This window comes from Oryctolagus cuniculus, chromosome 17 (genome assembly GCF_964237555.1).
Source record: "Oryctolagus cuniculus chromosome 17, mOryCun1.1, whole genome shotgun sequence".
Lineage (NCBI taxonomy): Eukaryota > Metazoa > Chordata > Mammalia > Lagomorpha > Leporidae > Oryctolagus > Oryctolagus cuniculus.
This window is the reverse complement of record NC_091448.1, coordinates 752,710-768,594: the sequence shown is the minus strand read 5'-3', so window position 1 is coordinate 768,594 and position 15,885 is coordinate 752,710. Positions and strand designations below refer to the sequence as shown.

Here is a 15,885-nt window from a genome sequence, read left to right as displayed (position 1 = left end):
GATCAGCGGAAACCGGCAGGACCTGGGCTCCGGGAGACCCAGACACGAGCTCCAGGCCCTGGTTTCAGCTGGCCCAACCCTGGCCACTGCAGCCATTTGTTGGGTGAACCAGCAGGTGGCAGATCTTTCTTTCTCCCTCTGTACACTCTGCCTCCCAAACAAACAGTCTTTTTTTTTCTAATTTATTTATTTATTTGAAAGGAAGAAGGACAGAAAAGAAACCTTTCCAATAATTCATTTGCCGAATGGTCCCAAAAGCCAGGGCTGGGCCAGGAACCCAGAACTCAATCCAGCTGGGTCTCCCGAGCACCGGAGCTGCTGCGGCTCAGGGTTTGCACTGGCAGGAAGCTGTCTGGCAGTGGGCGCTGACGGGGGACGCACTCCCAATCAGACCTTCGCTGCTACTTCAAACACCCTCCGTGCACCCCAGGCTAAGACGCCTGTCATGAGCCAGGCCTTGCCCCCACTGCTAACACCATCAGGTGAGGCTCTACACCCACGGCTGCCAGACACAGCCAGGTGCTACCCCTGCGGAGAAGAAAGCCTCACTGGGCTGGACATGCCCGCCCGCCCACACGCTGTCAGGGCAGACAACACCAGCAAAGCCACGGTGACGGCCGTTTGTGCCCGGCTGCAATGAGGGACAGACAATGCCGGAACAAGGCGGGTGGCCACCTGATGCCCGGACCCTGGACTATGGGACAGCAGCACGGGGCTGGCCTCTGAGCCACAGCACACGGTCGTTCGCGCCCTGGGACTCCAGCCCCAGGGCAGGATGCCTGCCTGCCCGCCCAGTGGTCTCCAGCCACACCACTGGCCCTGCTGCCTTCTGAAGAGGCAAAAAACTGTACTCTTCCACTAGATTCTTTTTTTTTTTTTTTTTTTTTTGACAGGCAGAGTGGACAGTGAGAGAGAGAGAGAGAGAGAAAGGTCTTCCTTTGCCGTTGGTTCACCCTCCAATGGCCGCCACGGCTGGCGCGCTGCGGCCGGCGCACCGCGCTGATCCGATGGCAGGAGCCAGGTGCTTCTCCTGGGCTCCCATGGGGTGCAGGGCCCAAGCACTTGGGCCATCCTCCACTGCACTCCCGGGCCACAGCAGAGAGCTGGCCTGGAAGAGGGGCAACCTGGACAGAATCCGGCACCCCGACTGGGACTAGAACCCGGTGTGCTGGCGCCGCAAGGCGGAGGATTAGCCTAGTGAGCCACGGTGCCAGCTCTCCTCCACTAGATCCTGTCAACTGCTAAGGTGCTGAGTTGAGTGACAGCTGGGCGGGACAATCTTCAGTGGAAGAAGGCACCAGAGCTGGACCAAAGCGGCCAGCATCAGCAGCAACCGCAGCCAAGTGGGAACGGCTGCCTGCCCTCGGTCTGCAGGGCAGAGTGGGGAGAGCTTCAGAGAGAGACGGCGACATTGGTTCACTCCCCAGACGGCTGCAAAGGCTGGGGATGGTCCAGGTTAAAGCCAGGAGACAGAACTCCATGGTGGTCTCCCACATGGGTAGCAGGGGCCCAGGTTTTTGGGTTTGGGCCATCATCTGCTGACTTCCCGGGCACATCAGCAGGGAGCTGGGTATCAGAACTGGGGCTTCGACGGGACGCTGGTGCTGCAGGCGGCAGCTCAGCTCACTGCACCCCAGCACTGGCCGGGCACAGCCATGGCGTCTCATGCACACATCACGAACTGTGGTGAGAAGGATACCTAACGTGAGATGGGCTCACCACAGGGCCAAATCCAGACAGCAGGTGCGCTCCTCACAGCACGGGGGTCCCCACAGCCCCCACGGCACTGGGCCCTCTGGCTCCCTGCAGCCCCGGGTGACGCTGGGTGAGGGCACCGCAGGCAGCCCCACGGAGCTCTGAGAACTGGTGCTGGCCACTCCAACCCCAGAAACCTGCACGTGCCAACTCCCAGGAGCTGCGGCTGCAGGCAGACCTCTCGGCCACTCCAGGACCTGCTGCCCGCGTCACATGGTCTCAGGGGAGCCTGGCTCTCCTCGACGGCACACACCCGCATCAGCCCAGGGCCCACAAGGGATACCGGGCTTCCCCAATTTGGCAAACATGCCCTAAAAACCCAAGCCCTCGACGGCACAGTCGCCTGCACACGATGTGGCCCTGGACGAGGGCCGCCAGCTTCCCACCGATGGGCAGTTCCCGTCATGCCTCGAGAAGGCAGAGCTGGCGGCGGCAGCACTTACAAATTTGAGCATGTTCCAGTCGAACACGTAGTCGTAGGAGAAGCCCTGGCGATGGAACAGGTTTCGGAAGAGCTGTCTCAGGTACGAGTAGTCGGGCTTGTCGTCAAAGCGCAGGGAACGGCAGAAATTCAGGTACGTGGCGAATTCAGCTGAAAGACAAGCAGCACAAAGCTAAGCGAAATGCCCACCTGTCAATACCACTGCTCACCCCTGTGGCCACACACCCAGGGAGTGTGCCGCCTCTTGCTTTATTCGGGGTTGGCACTGTGGCACAGTGCGCTGAAGCCTCCGCATGCGGCAGCGGTATCCCACCCAGCCGGGTACTGGTTGAGTCCCGGCTGCTCCACTTCGGATCCAGCTCTCTGGGATGGCCTGGGAAAGCAGTGGACTCTCTCTGCACCCACATGGGAGACCTGGAAGAAGCTCCTGGCTCCAGCTATTGTGGCCATCTGGGGAGTGAACCAGCAGATGGAAGAACCTGTCTATAACTCTACCTCTTAGATAAATATTTAAAAAATTATTTACTTAAAAGACAGAGAAACACACACACACACACACACACACACACACACACACGAGGGAGGGAGAAAGAGAAAGAGATTTTCCATCTGCTTGTTCACTCCCCAAATGGTCACAATGGCTAGGGCTGGCCCAAGCTGAAGCTGGGAGCCAGGAGCTTCTTCCGGGTCTCCCATGTGGGTACAGGGGCCCAAGCACGTCAGACGAACTCCACTCCTTTCCTAGCACATCAGCAGGGAGCTGGATCAGAGCAGAGCAGTCGGGTCTTGAACGAGTGCCCACGTGGTCTGCTGGGGTAGCAGGCGGCAGCTTTACCCGCTATGCCACAGCGCCGGCCCTGCAAGTGTGCATTTTAAAACCAGCCACATTTTGAAGAATCTAGGCCTCGGGAAAGTGTTTTTAAAATATTCAACATCACATAGCAAACTTAATTTTACCCAGGGAAGTCTTAGAACACAGGAAAACTCAGTGATTACGAACCCAGACACTGAGGTTGGCTATAGGCTGTGGTCAGCCCACAAGGCAGGTACAGCCACCACTCACTCTCCACCTCCCAACGTCCGAGACATTTCGCAAGGTCAGCCGGGCCTTGCCTCCACCTCCTCTGGGCTGACGGAGCTCCCACCAGAGACACTCGGGATGCATCAAACAAGAGGCCACCGTGACCTCCACACACACAGCGGCCCCTCTGCCGCCACGCCTGCTGCGGAATGAGGACACTCACAGGGGTAGCCTTTGCACAGCACTTCGATGGGGGTGGACATCTTCTTCTCGCTGATCCGTTCGTACTTCTGTCTCTTGGTGGCAGCCTTCAGCCCCTGCCAGGGCAGAGAGCCCAAGTTGAAGTACATGAGCACGTAGCCCAGGGACTCCAAGTCATCCCTTCGAGATTGCTCTGCAAAGAAAAGGAACGGCGTGAGGGCTGGCGGCCGTGTGCTCGCACAGAGGCAACACTCGCCCCCTCAGTGGCGGAAGGTGCTCCCAGGCGCCACTGAGGACCGCCCCAGCCCCAGCCCAGAGGGGGCAACATCCTGGCACCGCCCTGCCTCCTGCCGGACAACCAGGCTTCAACTGCTGCTGCAGCCAGACTGTCTGCTACAAAGGCCTGATCAGGGCCCCGGCAACAGACACGCTCACAAGCCTGGGCGCCCGAGATGCGCGATGCACACACCCACAGCTAGCTAAGCCAGCACCCCGCGGGCGGGGCTCACCAATTCCGAGGTGCGTGTTGATGGAGGCGTACCGCGCGGTCCCTGTGAGGTTCTTGTTCTCACGGTAGGGGATGTGCTGGTGCGTCCTTGCGTCCCGGTACTTCTTGGCCAGCCCAAAGTCGATGATGTAGACCAGGTTGCCTTTCTTCCCCAGCCCCATGAGGAAGTTGTCTGGCTTCACATCTCGGTGGATGAAGTTCTTCGAATGGATGTACTCAATGCGGCTGATCTGCGGCGACACGAGCACCAGCACGCGGTGAAATCCCAGAGCCGCAGCCTCACGGAGCAGCCAGGCGGCAGTGAAGCCCGAGCCCGTGCCGGCACGCTCCCAACAACCGTCAGGACGGGGGCGCCGAACTGGACGTGCCCGAGCTGCCCTCTCTCTGCCCTCACTGGCCTGCAAGGGGGCCACACACAGCAGGCCGAGCCCTCCTGCCAGACACTGGTCTGCACAGGGGAATTCGCCCGGAAACTGCACACTGGTTGCAGTCAGCTGTGCTCCTACGTGGAAGAAAGCCAGTGCCGAGAGCTTGGAGAGGGAGGCCCTCCCCACTCCCCAGCTGCCTCCAGGCAAGGGCTAAACAAACCTCAGGTTGCACCTGCGCCCTCCCAGGCTGCCCCGGAGACGAGAGTAAGCGTGGCCCAGGGAGCCAGGGTCGTACCATCTGGTCAGCAAGCAGCAGGACAGTCTTGAGGCTGAACTTCCTGGAGCAGAAGTTGAAGAGGTCCTCCAGGCTGGGCCCCAGCAGCTCCATCACCATGACGTTGTAATCGCCCTCCGCCCCGCACCACCTGATGGTGGGGATGCCCACTGGGTGAGGAACCAAGAACTCGTCAGCCCAGGCCACCGCACCAGCGCCCGGCCCAACACCCAGCCCTCCTCCCCGCACAGGGCCGCCAGTGCGGCGATGGGCAACTCGGGAGAGACAGGGCAAGGCAGGGCAAGAAAAGGCCGCGCGGACAGGAGCAGCAGGCCAGTCAAAGCCAGTTACCCTAAGGAGGTTCAGAGGGTCTACAATGCCAGGAAGAGGAGGAGAGAAACAGCAAACCGTTCTGCTGCTGACCAGCTGAGATAGAAACAGAAGCAGGGGCTGGCCGTGGTGCAGCCAGCTAAACCGCCAGCTGCGATGCCAGCACCCCGTGTCAGAACGCACAGTCCAGTCCCAGCGGCTCCACTTCCAACCCGGCTCCCTGCAAATGTGTCTGGGAGGGCAGTGAGGGATGCCCAAGCAGGTGAGCCACTGTGCCCGCGTGGGAGACCCAGAGGGGGAGGAGCTCCCGGCTTTGGCCTGACCCAGTCCCAGTGGGTGCAGCCATTTGGGGAGTGAACCAGCAGATGGAAGACCTCTCTCTGTTTCTCCTCTCTCTCCCTATACCTCTGCTTTTCCAATAAATAAATAAATCTTAAATTTTAAAAAGGCAAAATCAATGAAGTCTTTTTGGAGATCTGTAGCCACAGTTTGAAACAGACAAGTCAGTGATATGAGAACAAAGATGACAGGATGCATTCAACACTGACCCACAGCTCTGAGCACGGGGAGGAAGCTAGAGGCGTCAGGGTTTCCGGTCAAGCTGCTGCATGGGGCATCCGCATCCCTGTCAGGGAACCTGGTGAGTCCTGGCTCTGCCTCCAATTCTAGTGTCCTGCTATTGTGCACCTGGGAGGCAGCAGGGGTAACAAAGTACTTGGGTCCCTCTACCCACGTGGAGGACCTGGATGGAGGCCCCAGCCCCAGCCCCAGCCCCAGCCGCCGTTAGGGGAACAGACCAGCGGAGGGGAGCTCGCTCTCATGAATAAATAAAAACACAGCTGTTTTCCAGAACCCCTCCCCGACACGTCCTCCAGTCTGATCCCCGCTCCGGGTCCTCAGGGAAGCAAGGCTTCGCAGTGCTTTCCCAGCACGGGCCTAACTGTCCGTCAGGTTCCACACACAGCGCTGGAAGTCGGCTGGATACACTGTCTGCTCATGCCGAGCGTGGCAGGGTCAGTTCTTCTCTTTGCAGACAAATCTGGTGTCAGTAGGGAACTCCCTGGCTTCCCGCGTATGTGCCTGGAAATGGCAGATGCCCGTGCCACCGCTCTGGAGACCTGGATGGAGCAGCCGTAACTGCGAGCGCACAGCTGTCAGGACAGTCGGCTCGCACTCAGCTGGGAGTTTGTTTGTTGTGGGAATCAGGAGACAGGCTTGCCAGCAGCACCATCGCCCACAAGGCCCGCAGCTGTCTGCGTGGCTGAAGTGGTTTCGTGTCGTTTCTTTAATTCATTAACCAGTGGACAGCCCTACAGGGGAGGACGACGGATTGATTCCACATTCCACTTTCTAGATCTAGCGTTAGAAGACCCGTCCCCTTGGGGCCGGTGCTGTGGCGTAGTGGGTAAAAGCCACTGCCTGCAATGCTGGCATCCCATATGGGCGCAGGTTCGAGTCCTGGCTGTTCCACTTCCTACCCAGCTCTCTGCTATGGCCTGGGAAATCAGGGGAAGATGGCCCAAGTCTTTGGGCCCCAGCACGTGCATAGGAGACCCGAAGGAAGCTCCTGGCTCCTGGCTCCGGATCGGCTCAGCTCCAGCCGTTGTGGCCAACTGGAGAGTGAGTCAGTGGATGGAAGATCTCTCTCTCTGCCTCTCCTCTGTGTAACTCTTTCAAATAAATAAATCTTTTTTTTTTTTTTTTTTTTTTTTGACAGGCAGAGTGGACAGTGAGAGAGAGAGAGAGAGACAGAGAGAAAGGTCTTCCTTTTCTGTTGGTTCACCCCTCAATGGCCGCCGCGGCTGGCACGCTGCGGCCGGCGCACCCCGCTGATCTGAAACCAGGAGCCAGGTGCTTCTCCTAGTCTCCCATGCGGGTGCAGGGCCCAAGCACTTGGGCCATCCTCCACTGCACTCCCGGGCCACAGCAGAGAGCTGGCCTGGAAGAAGGGCAACCGGGACAGAATCTGGAGCCCTGACCAGGACTAGAACCCGGTGTGCCGGTGCCGAAGGCGGAGGATTAGAGCCGCGGTGCTGGCCACAAATAAGTCCATCTTAAAAATAAAAAGACACGTGCTTAGGAAGGAGTATGGCAGATGCCTCATTTCCTAACAACCCCTTCCCTCCACCTTGCGCAGATTCAGGGTTGAAAACCCCGGGGGGGGGGGGGGGGGCGGAGCCCGTCGTGCCCTTCCTCCTGCCAGGACGCCACATGGGACCTCGACCTTCACGGAACTGTGTGCCATTTGCCGATTTGGGGAGAAGTTAATTCCTTCCACTGCACCTCTTGAAACACACCAGTGGACTGAGTCCATAATTAAAAGCATTTTCCCCCGTCAGTCACTGTCTCATGAGCTTAGCAGATTTGCAATGTGCAATGTGTTCCATGGTGGTCCTAGAATGCAGCGGAAGACCCCAGGGCGGTGCTGGACAGATCCCTGGGGACTGCGCGGGCCGGGGCCTGCTTCCTGAAGCCGAGTGGGATGGGGTGGGGGCACACCCAGAGCGTGGGGCAGTCGGGACCCCCTCACTCTTGCTGTGCTAAGAGGACCGCCAGCGTGGCCCGCGGAGGCTCTCGTCTACTGAAAACACGGAGGAGTCTTCAGACTCTTCACCAGGCGTTAACAGGACTTAGCCGGCTTATTCCGGTTGCAGTTTCCAACCTGTAAATGTGTAATCTTTTCCGCCTTCCCAGAACCCTAACTCTTACAGACTCATTAGTGTTGGACCAGTACCTCTCACATCTCAACCCTTTGTATACACTATCTTACAGACTCATTAGTGTTGGACCAGTACCTCTCACGTCTCGATCCTTTGTATACACTATCTTTGCAGATGCACTGAAAAAACAAAACCCTTAAAACACCAAACAGAACGAAGTCAGCACAGGGGCCGGCGTCGCGGCATCTGGGTTCCGCCATCGCCTGCACCAGCGTCCCAGACCGGAGCGCAGGTTCAGTCCCAGCTGTCCCACGTGGACGGCCCAGCTCCCTGCCCCACGGTCCTGGGAGGAGCAGCAGCAGTGACCCAAGGACCGGGCCGCCGTCACTCAAAATGGGAGACTGCAAGGAGCTCCTGGCTGCGCCTGGCCCAGCCCCAGCACTGTGGCCATCTGGGGAGGGAACAGCAGACGAAGGCCTCTCTCCCTTCTCTCTAACACTTTGCCTTTCAAATAAATAAATAAAATTTTAAGGAAAAAAAAAAGTACAGAGCCACTGTTCTGGCACAGTGGGTCAGGCCAGCATCACTTCTGTATGAGCACCAGTGCAAATCTACACTGCTCCTTTTTTTTTTTTTTTTTCAATTTAAAGACTTATTTATTTATTTGAAAGTCAGAGTTATACACAGAGAGGAGAGGCAGAGAGAGGTAGGTCTTCCATCCCATGGTTCACTCCCAAATTGGCCATAACGGCCGGAGCTGTGCCAATCCGAAGCCAGGAGCCAGGAGCCTCTTCTGGGTCTCCCATGCGGGTGCAGGGGCCCAAGGACTTGGATCATCTTCTACTGCCTTCCCAGGCCATAGCAGAGAGCTAGATCGGAAGAGGAGCAGCCGGGACTAGAACTGGCGCCCAGATGGGATGCCAGCGCTTCAGGCCAGGGCATTAATCAGCTGCGCCACAGCGCCGGCCCCTGCACTGTTCCAATTCTGATCTAGCTCCCTGCTAATACACCTGGAAAAGCAAAGGGGAACAGCGCTGTGGCGTAATGGGTAAACCGTCACCTACAATGCCAGCATCCCATATGGGTGCAGATTTGAGTCCCAGCTGCTCCACTTCCAATACGGCTCTCTGCTAATGCATCCGGGAAAGCAGAGAAAGACGGCCCAAGTGCTTGGGCCCCTGTACCCCTGTGGGAAACCAGGTTGAAACTCCTGGCTTCCACCTGGTCCAGCCCTAACCTTTGCAGCCATTTGGAGGGTGAACCAGCGGATGGCAGATCTCTCTCTCTCTCCCATTGAAATAAATAAATCTTTTTACCAAAAAAAAAAAAAAAAAAAAAAAAAAAAAAAAAAAATTGGGGCTGATGCGGTGGCATAGTGGCTTAAACCTCTGCTGGTGGTGCTGGCATCCCATATCCGTGCCACTTCAAGTCCCACCTGCTCCTCTTCTGATCCAGCCCTCTGCTGTGGCCTAGGGAAACAGCAGCGGACGGCCCAAGTGCTGGGCCCTGCAGCCGCGTGGGAGACCCGGATGGAGCTCCTGGCTCCTGGCTTCAGCCTGGCCCAGCCCTGGCTGTTGCAGCCATCTGGGGAGGGAACCAGCAGGTGGGAGACTCTCTCTGTCTCTCCTTCTGTAACTCCACCTCTCAAGTAAATAAATAAATCTTAATTAAAAAAAAAAAAAAAAGGCAGAAGAAAACCAGGGGGAGATGGCTCCAGTGTTTGGGCCCCCGACACACATGTGGGAGGCCCAGAAGGAGTTCCAGGCTCCTAGCTTTGGCCTGGCCCAGCTCTTGCCATTGTAGCCATCTGGGGAGTGGACCATCAGACAGAAATCTCTCTCTTCTTTCCCTCTCTGTAATTCTGCCTTTCAAATAATAAACAAATATATTTTTAAAAAATAAATTGTAAAAAGTCATTTTAAATCTTAACTGTATTCCATGTCAAGGAAGTTAAACAAAGGCAAGGGAGATATAAAAACGGACCCAAACCTGACATCTAGAGATGAAGACTACGCTGACTTGGAAAGACCGCGGGGCGGGGCAGGGACAGAGGAGTCTGGGTGCTGGGAACATGGCGCTCTTGACACTGCTACCTCCTAACCGGTGTTCAATAAATTCAAAACTTTCTGAAATACAAAGTGAAAAACAGAAACAAAAAAACCAGGGTGGGACTGGTGACAGATCAGACACGGTAGGAGCAGCCAAAGCTTTCAGAACATGACTGAGAAAAAGCCAACAAGTGATGAGTAAGTACGGGACAGCTTCCAGCCCGCGTGTCACCTGGAGCCCGCGAAGGAGGGGACAGAGGTGGCAGGAGGGGTGGAGTCGCACTGGGAACCACAGACTCAAGCTCAGAGAAGTCCAAGCACAAGCACCCTAGGAAGACCTCACCTAGCGACCACAGTGGGTGGCCACTGCAGCGCTGGGCATGCTCAAGAAAGACCTTCAGGCAGAGGGGAGCAGGGCCGGCCCGCACGGACCACACCATCGACTGCAAAGCACCGACACGGCACAACGTCCTGTGGCTGCCCACAGGGCTCCCCCACGGGATGGCCCGTCCCTCTGAGACACGGCCAGGGGAGCCTCGAGTCGCCGGCACAGAAGCCAGCCACATCTGCAGGCAGCCTGCACGCCTGTGTGGGGCCTGGTGCTGGGAACCACGCAGGGCCAGGTGCACCCAGGGCCCTTCCTGCGAGCTGCAGTCCCTCAGGAGGGTCTGAAGCACCCTTGGCCACTCGGCGCCTCTGTGAGTTCTGGGGTCATCTTGTCAGAGAAGGAACTTTGCTGCCACTGTCTGTCCAGAGCGCTCCACAGAGCCCCCCAGCTGCATCTCCCTTCTCCAACACAGGGGTCTGCGCACAGGGGAGCGTCCCCAGCGCCCTCCAGCCAGTGCTCACCTGGGACTTAACCTACGTTCCTCATGGGCTTATTCTGGCAGCTCTCTGTAGCACCTTATTTATTTATTTATTTATTTGAAAGGCAGAGTTACACAGAGAATCTTCCATCCGCTGGTTTATTCCTCAAATGGCCCCAAAAGCTGGACTGAGCCAGGCCAAAGCCGGGAGCCTGGAGCTCCATCCAGGTCTCCGGGTGGACGCAGGCGCCCAAGCACTTGAACCATCTCCTGCTGACTTCTCCTGCAGGGCCTTGGATGAGAAGAGCAGCAGCTGGGCCTCAAACTAGTGCCCACATGGGATGCTGGCATCACAGGCAGGGGTTGGACCAGCTGCTCCACGATGCTGATCCCTGTAAGTAGCATGTAAAAATCTGTTTTGGGGACAGGCACTGCGCCTAGCCAGGGAGACGCTCAGCAGCTGGGGCTAGTGCTGTGCTGCCTGCGATGCCGGCTTCCCGTATGGGAGCACCAGGCTGGGTCCCAGCTCTCCACTTCCAATACAGGCCCTTGCCATGTGCCGGGGAAAGCTGCAGAATCTGCTCCACACACTTGGGACCCTGCCACCCATTGGAGATACAGGTGGAGTTCCTGTCTCTTGGCTTAAGCCTGGCCCAGCCCCAGCCGTTAACGGCCATTTGGAGAGTTAACCAGTGGATGGAAGATCCCCCCGCCCCGTAACTCCGTCTTTTCAAATAAAATGAATCATATAAGTAAGAAACAGACGCTCAGCACGCTGTGTCCCAGCACCCGAGCTCGACACTCGGCTCTGGCTCCAGCCTCCAGCCGATGCGGACCCCGGAAGGCCCTGAGGATGGCTCAAGAGCCCAGGTTCCTGCCTTCCGCGAGGGAAACCTAGACTGAGTTCCAGCTCCTGGCTTCAGCCCAGCTCAGACCCGACTGTCACAGAAAGTTGGGGAGTGAACCAGTGGACTGGTTTAAATCCCTCTTTTGGGGCTGGCACTGTGGTGTAGTTGGTAAAGCTGCTGCTTGCAGCACTAGCATTTCTTACGGGCACCAGTTCAGGTCCCAGCTGCTCCGCTTCCGATCCAGCTCCCTGCTAATGTGCCTGGGAAAGCAGCGAAGATGCCTTAAGTCCTTGGGCCCCTGCACCCATGTGGGAAACCAGAAGAAGCTCCTGGCTCCTGGCTTCAGATCAGCTCAACTCTGGCCATTTGGGAAAGCAATCAGTGGATGGAAGAACTCTCTGTTAATTCTGCCTTTCAAATAAGTGTCTTTAAAAAAGAGAGAGAAATCACAATTTTTAACTGAGTGGGCCGTCAGTGTAATGAAATGAATTGATTATCTATTTTGACCTTATTTTAGTATCTTGCTGACCTTTCTGATCTGGGGACGGGTGTTTGGCAAAGCGAGCTGCTGGCCGGGACACTCATGTCTGCACATCAGAGTGCCTGCCTCTGTGTCCAGCTTCCTGCTCCTGCACACCCGGGGAGCCAGAGGATGACAGCCCAAGCACGTGGGCCCCTGCTGTCCACGTGCAGACCCCAGTGGAGTTCCGGGCTGCTGGCTCAGCCTGGACCAGCCAGGAGCCAAATTTTGTACTTCCGTGGAGAGAACCGGCAGACAGATCTGCCTATCTCTGCCTTCCAAATAAAAGAAAAGAAAAAGAAAACAAAAAAACACTTTTCTAATTTGCCTTGTGTTCCCCACGTGGCAAACTCTACTTTCCATAAACAACAGGTTTATTTCTTCCTTTCCTGTCCTCATTCTTGTGTGCTGCCTGGGGCAGCACCAGCAGGGACACGCAGGACAACGAGGAAGCGGCACACACCGAGCTCTGGCGCAGGCAGGCGGCAGCTCAGGTCTGCACCACCCCTCAGAAGAGACACTGAGCACTTTCTGGAAGGGCCTGTCAACTGCAGCCACGAAGGAGCCCCCACTCAGCTGGAGACGCCGGCTGGGGGACTGTGGCAAGTGCACGGGAGTCCCCAGAGGCACTGGCTGTAGGAACCACCCACAGCTCCTCACCGTGGAGGAAGTGCAGTGCAGGAAGTGCAGCGCCGTACACAGGCATGACGGGGCATGACGCAGCAACCGCAATCCATGCGCTGTGGCTACACCCACAACACTCACAAAATGCGGTACTCAGGGGTCACGCACGGACAGGCTCCGACCCATTTACAACCGGGGGCGTGCCCCACGGCAGCTCTGTCTCTTCAGTGGCAAATGACACGGTGGCCCTATCCATGGCATCCGAGACCGGACACGACACAGTAAAAGCAAAGTGCCTTTGCTCAGAGGAGGCAAAGCTTTCTGCCTGCTGCGCGCGCCCCGGCAGACTGACCCGCAGGGGAGCCCCAGGGCGCCCTCGGCCAAGAGGCCCCTGTGCAGCAGGAACCTCCCGGCACAGGCCCGGCCAGGGGGCCACCGTGAACCACACATCTCGTACCAGCAACATGTGGACTCGAGTTCCTGAAGCAGCCTGTGGGGCCAGCAGTTAGAAAACGGCGACCCAAGTGTGGCCACTGCCACACCACGACGGCGGCACCCAGCCTGCCCGTCCCGCCACACCCCACCCCACCCCACCCCCCGCAGCCCGGACCCTACACACAGGCTTCATCCAAGCCCGGAGGCCAGGGACCGGCGAACGCTTTCCATCCCAGCGTGTGACAAGTGTCATCATAAAGTTGAAGACTGCATTATCGCAAATAAAAATTCCAGCCTTGAAGCATCACTAGTGCTTCTAGACATTTCTCTGGTGAAAACAAAGAGCAAGCAGGGGCTGGTGTGCTGCCCCGGGTGCCCGGCTCCTTGGGGGCCATAACCCCACTCCTGGGGGTCCACTTTAACGTTCTTGACCCCTGACCTGTTGGGTACGTTATCTGGTACTGTGAAAGAGTCAGGACGAGAAGATGGTGGTGGGCAGGCAGTGGCCGCCCTGCGAGCCAGAGCCCCACCCCCCACGCCTGCCCACTGCACACAGCTGCAACCACGGAAACGCGCTCGGCTGAGGAAGTGGCCGCAGTGGCTTCTGGGGACATCAGACTGGAGAGCAGCTAACAGCCTTCAGGTCCTCCCTGGCGCTGCTCCACTCAGATAAAAGCCTGCTGTCCATCCAACAGCTAACTTCCGCTTATTTCTGATTTGTAATCTATTGTCCCGACCAGATTCTGGACAGGTGGGAGCACCTGGGGCACCCTCCCGACAGCTGACCGCTGTGGAGAGCAGGCAGTGGAATGCCGAAGTTCAAGCCCGTGTCCTCAGGGAGGTAACATGGTCACCCGTGCCTCAGTCTCCACTGGGAACCCAAGGCTAATGACACCAATTCTCCTGCACAGGACCAGAGGTCGGCTGGGCCTGACGGGCGCGTGGGAGGTCCTGGCTGACCCCAGTGCTGAGAGCAGCAGGAGGCAGGGCGCGCCTGGCTTTCAGCTTCCTCCTGCAGCACCACTCGTGCCAATCAGACATAAGCCAGGTCGGACTGGGGCTCTCCTGAATACCAGTATGTGGTTCCCAAATTTGAGGGGGAAAACACCAACCAACCAACCACAGTCAGAGGCATTTGTGCTGTCTCGTGTCCACCTAAAGGACATGTCCGGCCAAGGCTGGACCACAGGAACCCCAGGTGGATTCTGGGCACAGCAACTCCTACAACCCTGTCTGTGACTCCAGTTTGGTCTCAGAATGTCAATGACCTGAGTTACGAGCACTGGTTTCCTGGACACACTCTGACTTCATGGTACCTGCCAGGCATGCACTGAGAACAGGTGTAAAAGCTGGCCCGTGCCTAGGCAGTGCCCAACGTGGCTTTACATGCAAAGCCCACACAACAAAGGGTTCACTTCTGGAATCCTACTGGTTTCCAAGATCCTGGAGAAGAGACATGGGCAGCAAAGAGGGAGCAAGTGACTCCCATGGCTCCAACAAGGGGTCCTAAACAAAGGCACGTTTCCCCTGGGGCAGGTGGCACTGCCTTACGACAGAGCAGAAGGCCATGACCAAGGGGAGGGGCGCTCCCACACCCAGCCTGCTGCCCAGCCTCCCACAGTACATGGCAGCCCCACAGCCAGCAGCAGTGAGACCTTGTCCTACACCCAGTGCCCGAGCTGGGCTTTTAAGGGGCTCTTCCCCCGCCCCTGCCCCGAGGTGTGCTGTTCCTTGATGTCAAGATTTATTTGGAAGGCAGAGAGACAAAAAGAGAAAACAGATGGACAGAGATCTTCCACTCTGGTTCACTCCCCAAATGGCTCCAACAGCCAGAGCTGGGTCAGGCTGGGCCAGGCTGAAGCCAGAAGCTCCACCTGGGTGGCAGGTGCCAAGCACTCGGGCCACCATCTCCTGCCTTCCCAGGCTCATCGGCAGGGAGCTGGATCAGAAGCAGAGCAGCTGGGACCTGAATCTGCATTCCGCTGCTGGGATGCCAGCATCGCAGCCACAGCTTAACCGGCTGTGCCGCTGTCAGGTGCAAGCCCCCGGCACAGCTCCCAGCCACCAAAGGCCGAAGCCTGCATCATTTGCTCCCTGCAACTTGTTACAACCTTCAACCCCTACGACCTCTGCTGAGGGCACCCCGAGTGCAGACACTCGGGGCTGGGACTCTGTCCACCTCTCTCTGGGCCACGGCCAGGGCACGACAGGGTGGGCACCAGGGAGTTTCCATCTCCTCGGCCTCCTCCGGACACTTGACACAGGCGCGTGCTGCTGGGGGCGTCTGTGCCGCCAAGGGCACGGGGGGTCACCTTCACTTCGCCCAGCAAAGCTCGGCAACTCTGGTTTCCGTCGGCACTCAGCTGAAACCACTCTGGTTGAGGGAAGGCATCCAAGGCGCCACCACCGTGGCCGAAAGGGATGCAAAGGGCGCCCGGGGCAGAGCAAAGCACCACAGGGCTCCTGACCGCCAGGGCCTCCAGAGGGAGAGGCACTGCCGTCCCCTCCAGGAGCCCGAGGCGGGACCTGCGGATGCCCACGGGTGCCGAGTCTTCACGGCTCTGAGACCCCAAAGGAAACTCCTCCGTGCTCCACCAGGCAGGCTACTTCAGAGCCCACAGAAGCGCGGTCACCCTGGATCGGGATGGCACGTCCAGGTTCCACAGCTGGCCCTCCAGCCAGGCTCCGAGGCCCTGGGGTGAGGTTTCAGGACGGGGAGAGCACACAGGCTGAGTCACAGGCAGCCATCTTCAAAGTCCTCATTTTGCCAGGAAGAACGGGAGCCCAGAGTCTGAAGGGGCCCAGGGTGGAGAGCAGGCAGAGGCCACACCCAGGGACCACGAGGTCACATGAAGCCTCGGTTTCTAAGACACTGTTACCTGACAACACGCAGGAAGGCAGCACTCAGTTTCTTTCCGTCGAGCCTCGGAATGCAACTACCGTGCCTTGTTCCAGAGTGTGGACAGACCCCTCCGCCCCTCCCCAAACAAGCCAGGACGCATCCCCCCAGCAGAGCCCTGGTTCCTCTCACGGTGAGGGACCTAC

The 15,885-nt window shown here is 57.9% G+C and overlaps 1 protein-coding gene and 1 long non-coding RNA gene across 10 annotated transcripts in view; both read right to left on the bottom strand.

The window, feature by feature from the left end:
- CSNK1D (casein kinase 1 delta) overlaps positions 1 to 15,885 on the bottom strand; it is a 30,511-nt gene that overhangs the window by 9,251 nt on the left and 5,375 nt on the right. For all 9 annotated transcript variants that reach the window (XM_070060090.1, XM_051838857.2, XM_070060088.1 and 6 more), the window contains exons 3-6: positions 4,591 to 4,739; positions 3,929 to 4,157; positions 3,442 to 3,612; positions 2,199 to 2,347 (exon numbers count right to left, since the gene is read on the bottom strand). In XM_070060090.1, coding sequence (XP_069916191.1) covers positions 2,199 to 2,347; positions 3,442 to 3,612; positions 3,929 to 4,157; positions 4,591 to 4,739 — 698 coding nt within the window. The remainder of the gene's footprint in view (positions 1 to 2,198; positions 2,348 to 3,441; positions 3,613 to 3,928; positions 4,158 to 4,590; positions 4,740 to 15,885) is intronic.
- On the bottom strand, positions 6,281 to 15,879 carry LOC138845964 (uncharacterized). Its single transcript, XR_011383307.1, has 2 exons — positions 10,656 to 15,879; positions 6,281 to 9,094 (listed from the first exon to the last, which is right to left on the bottom strand). It is a non-coding gene; the product is annotated as an uncharacterized lncRNA (long non-coding RNA).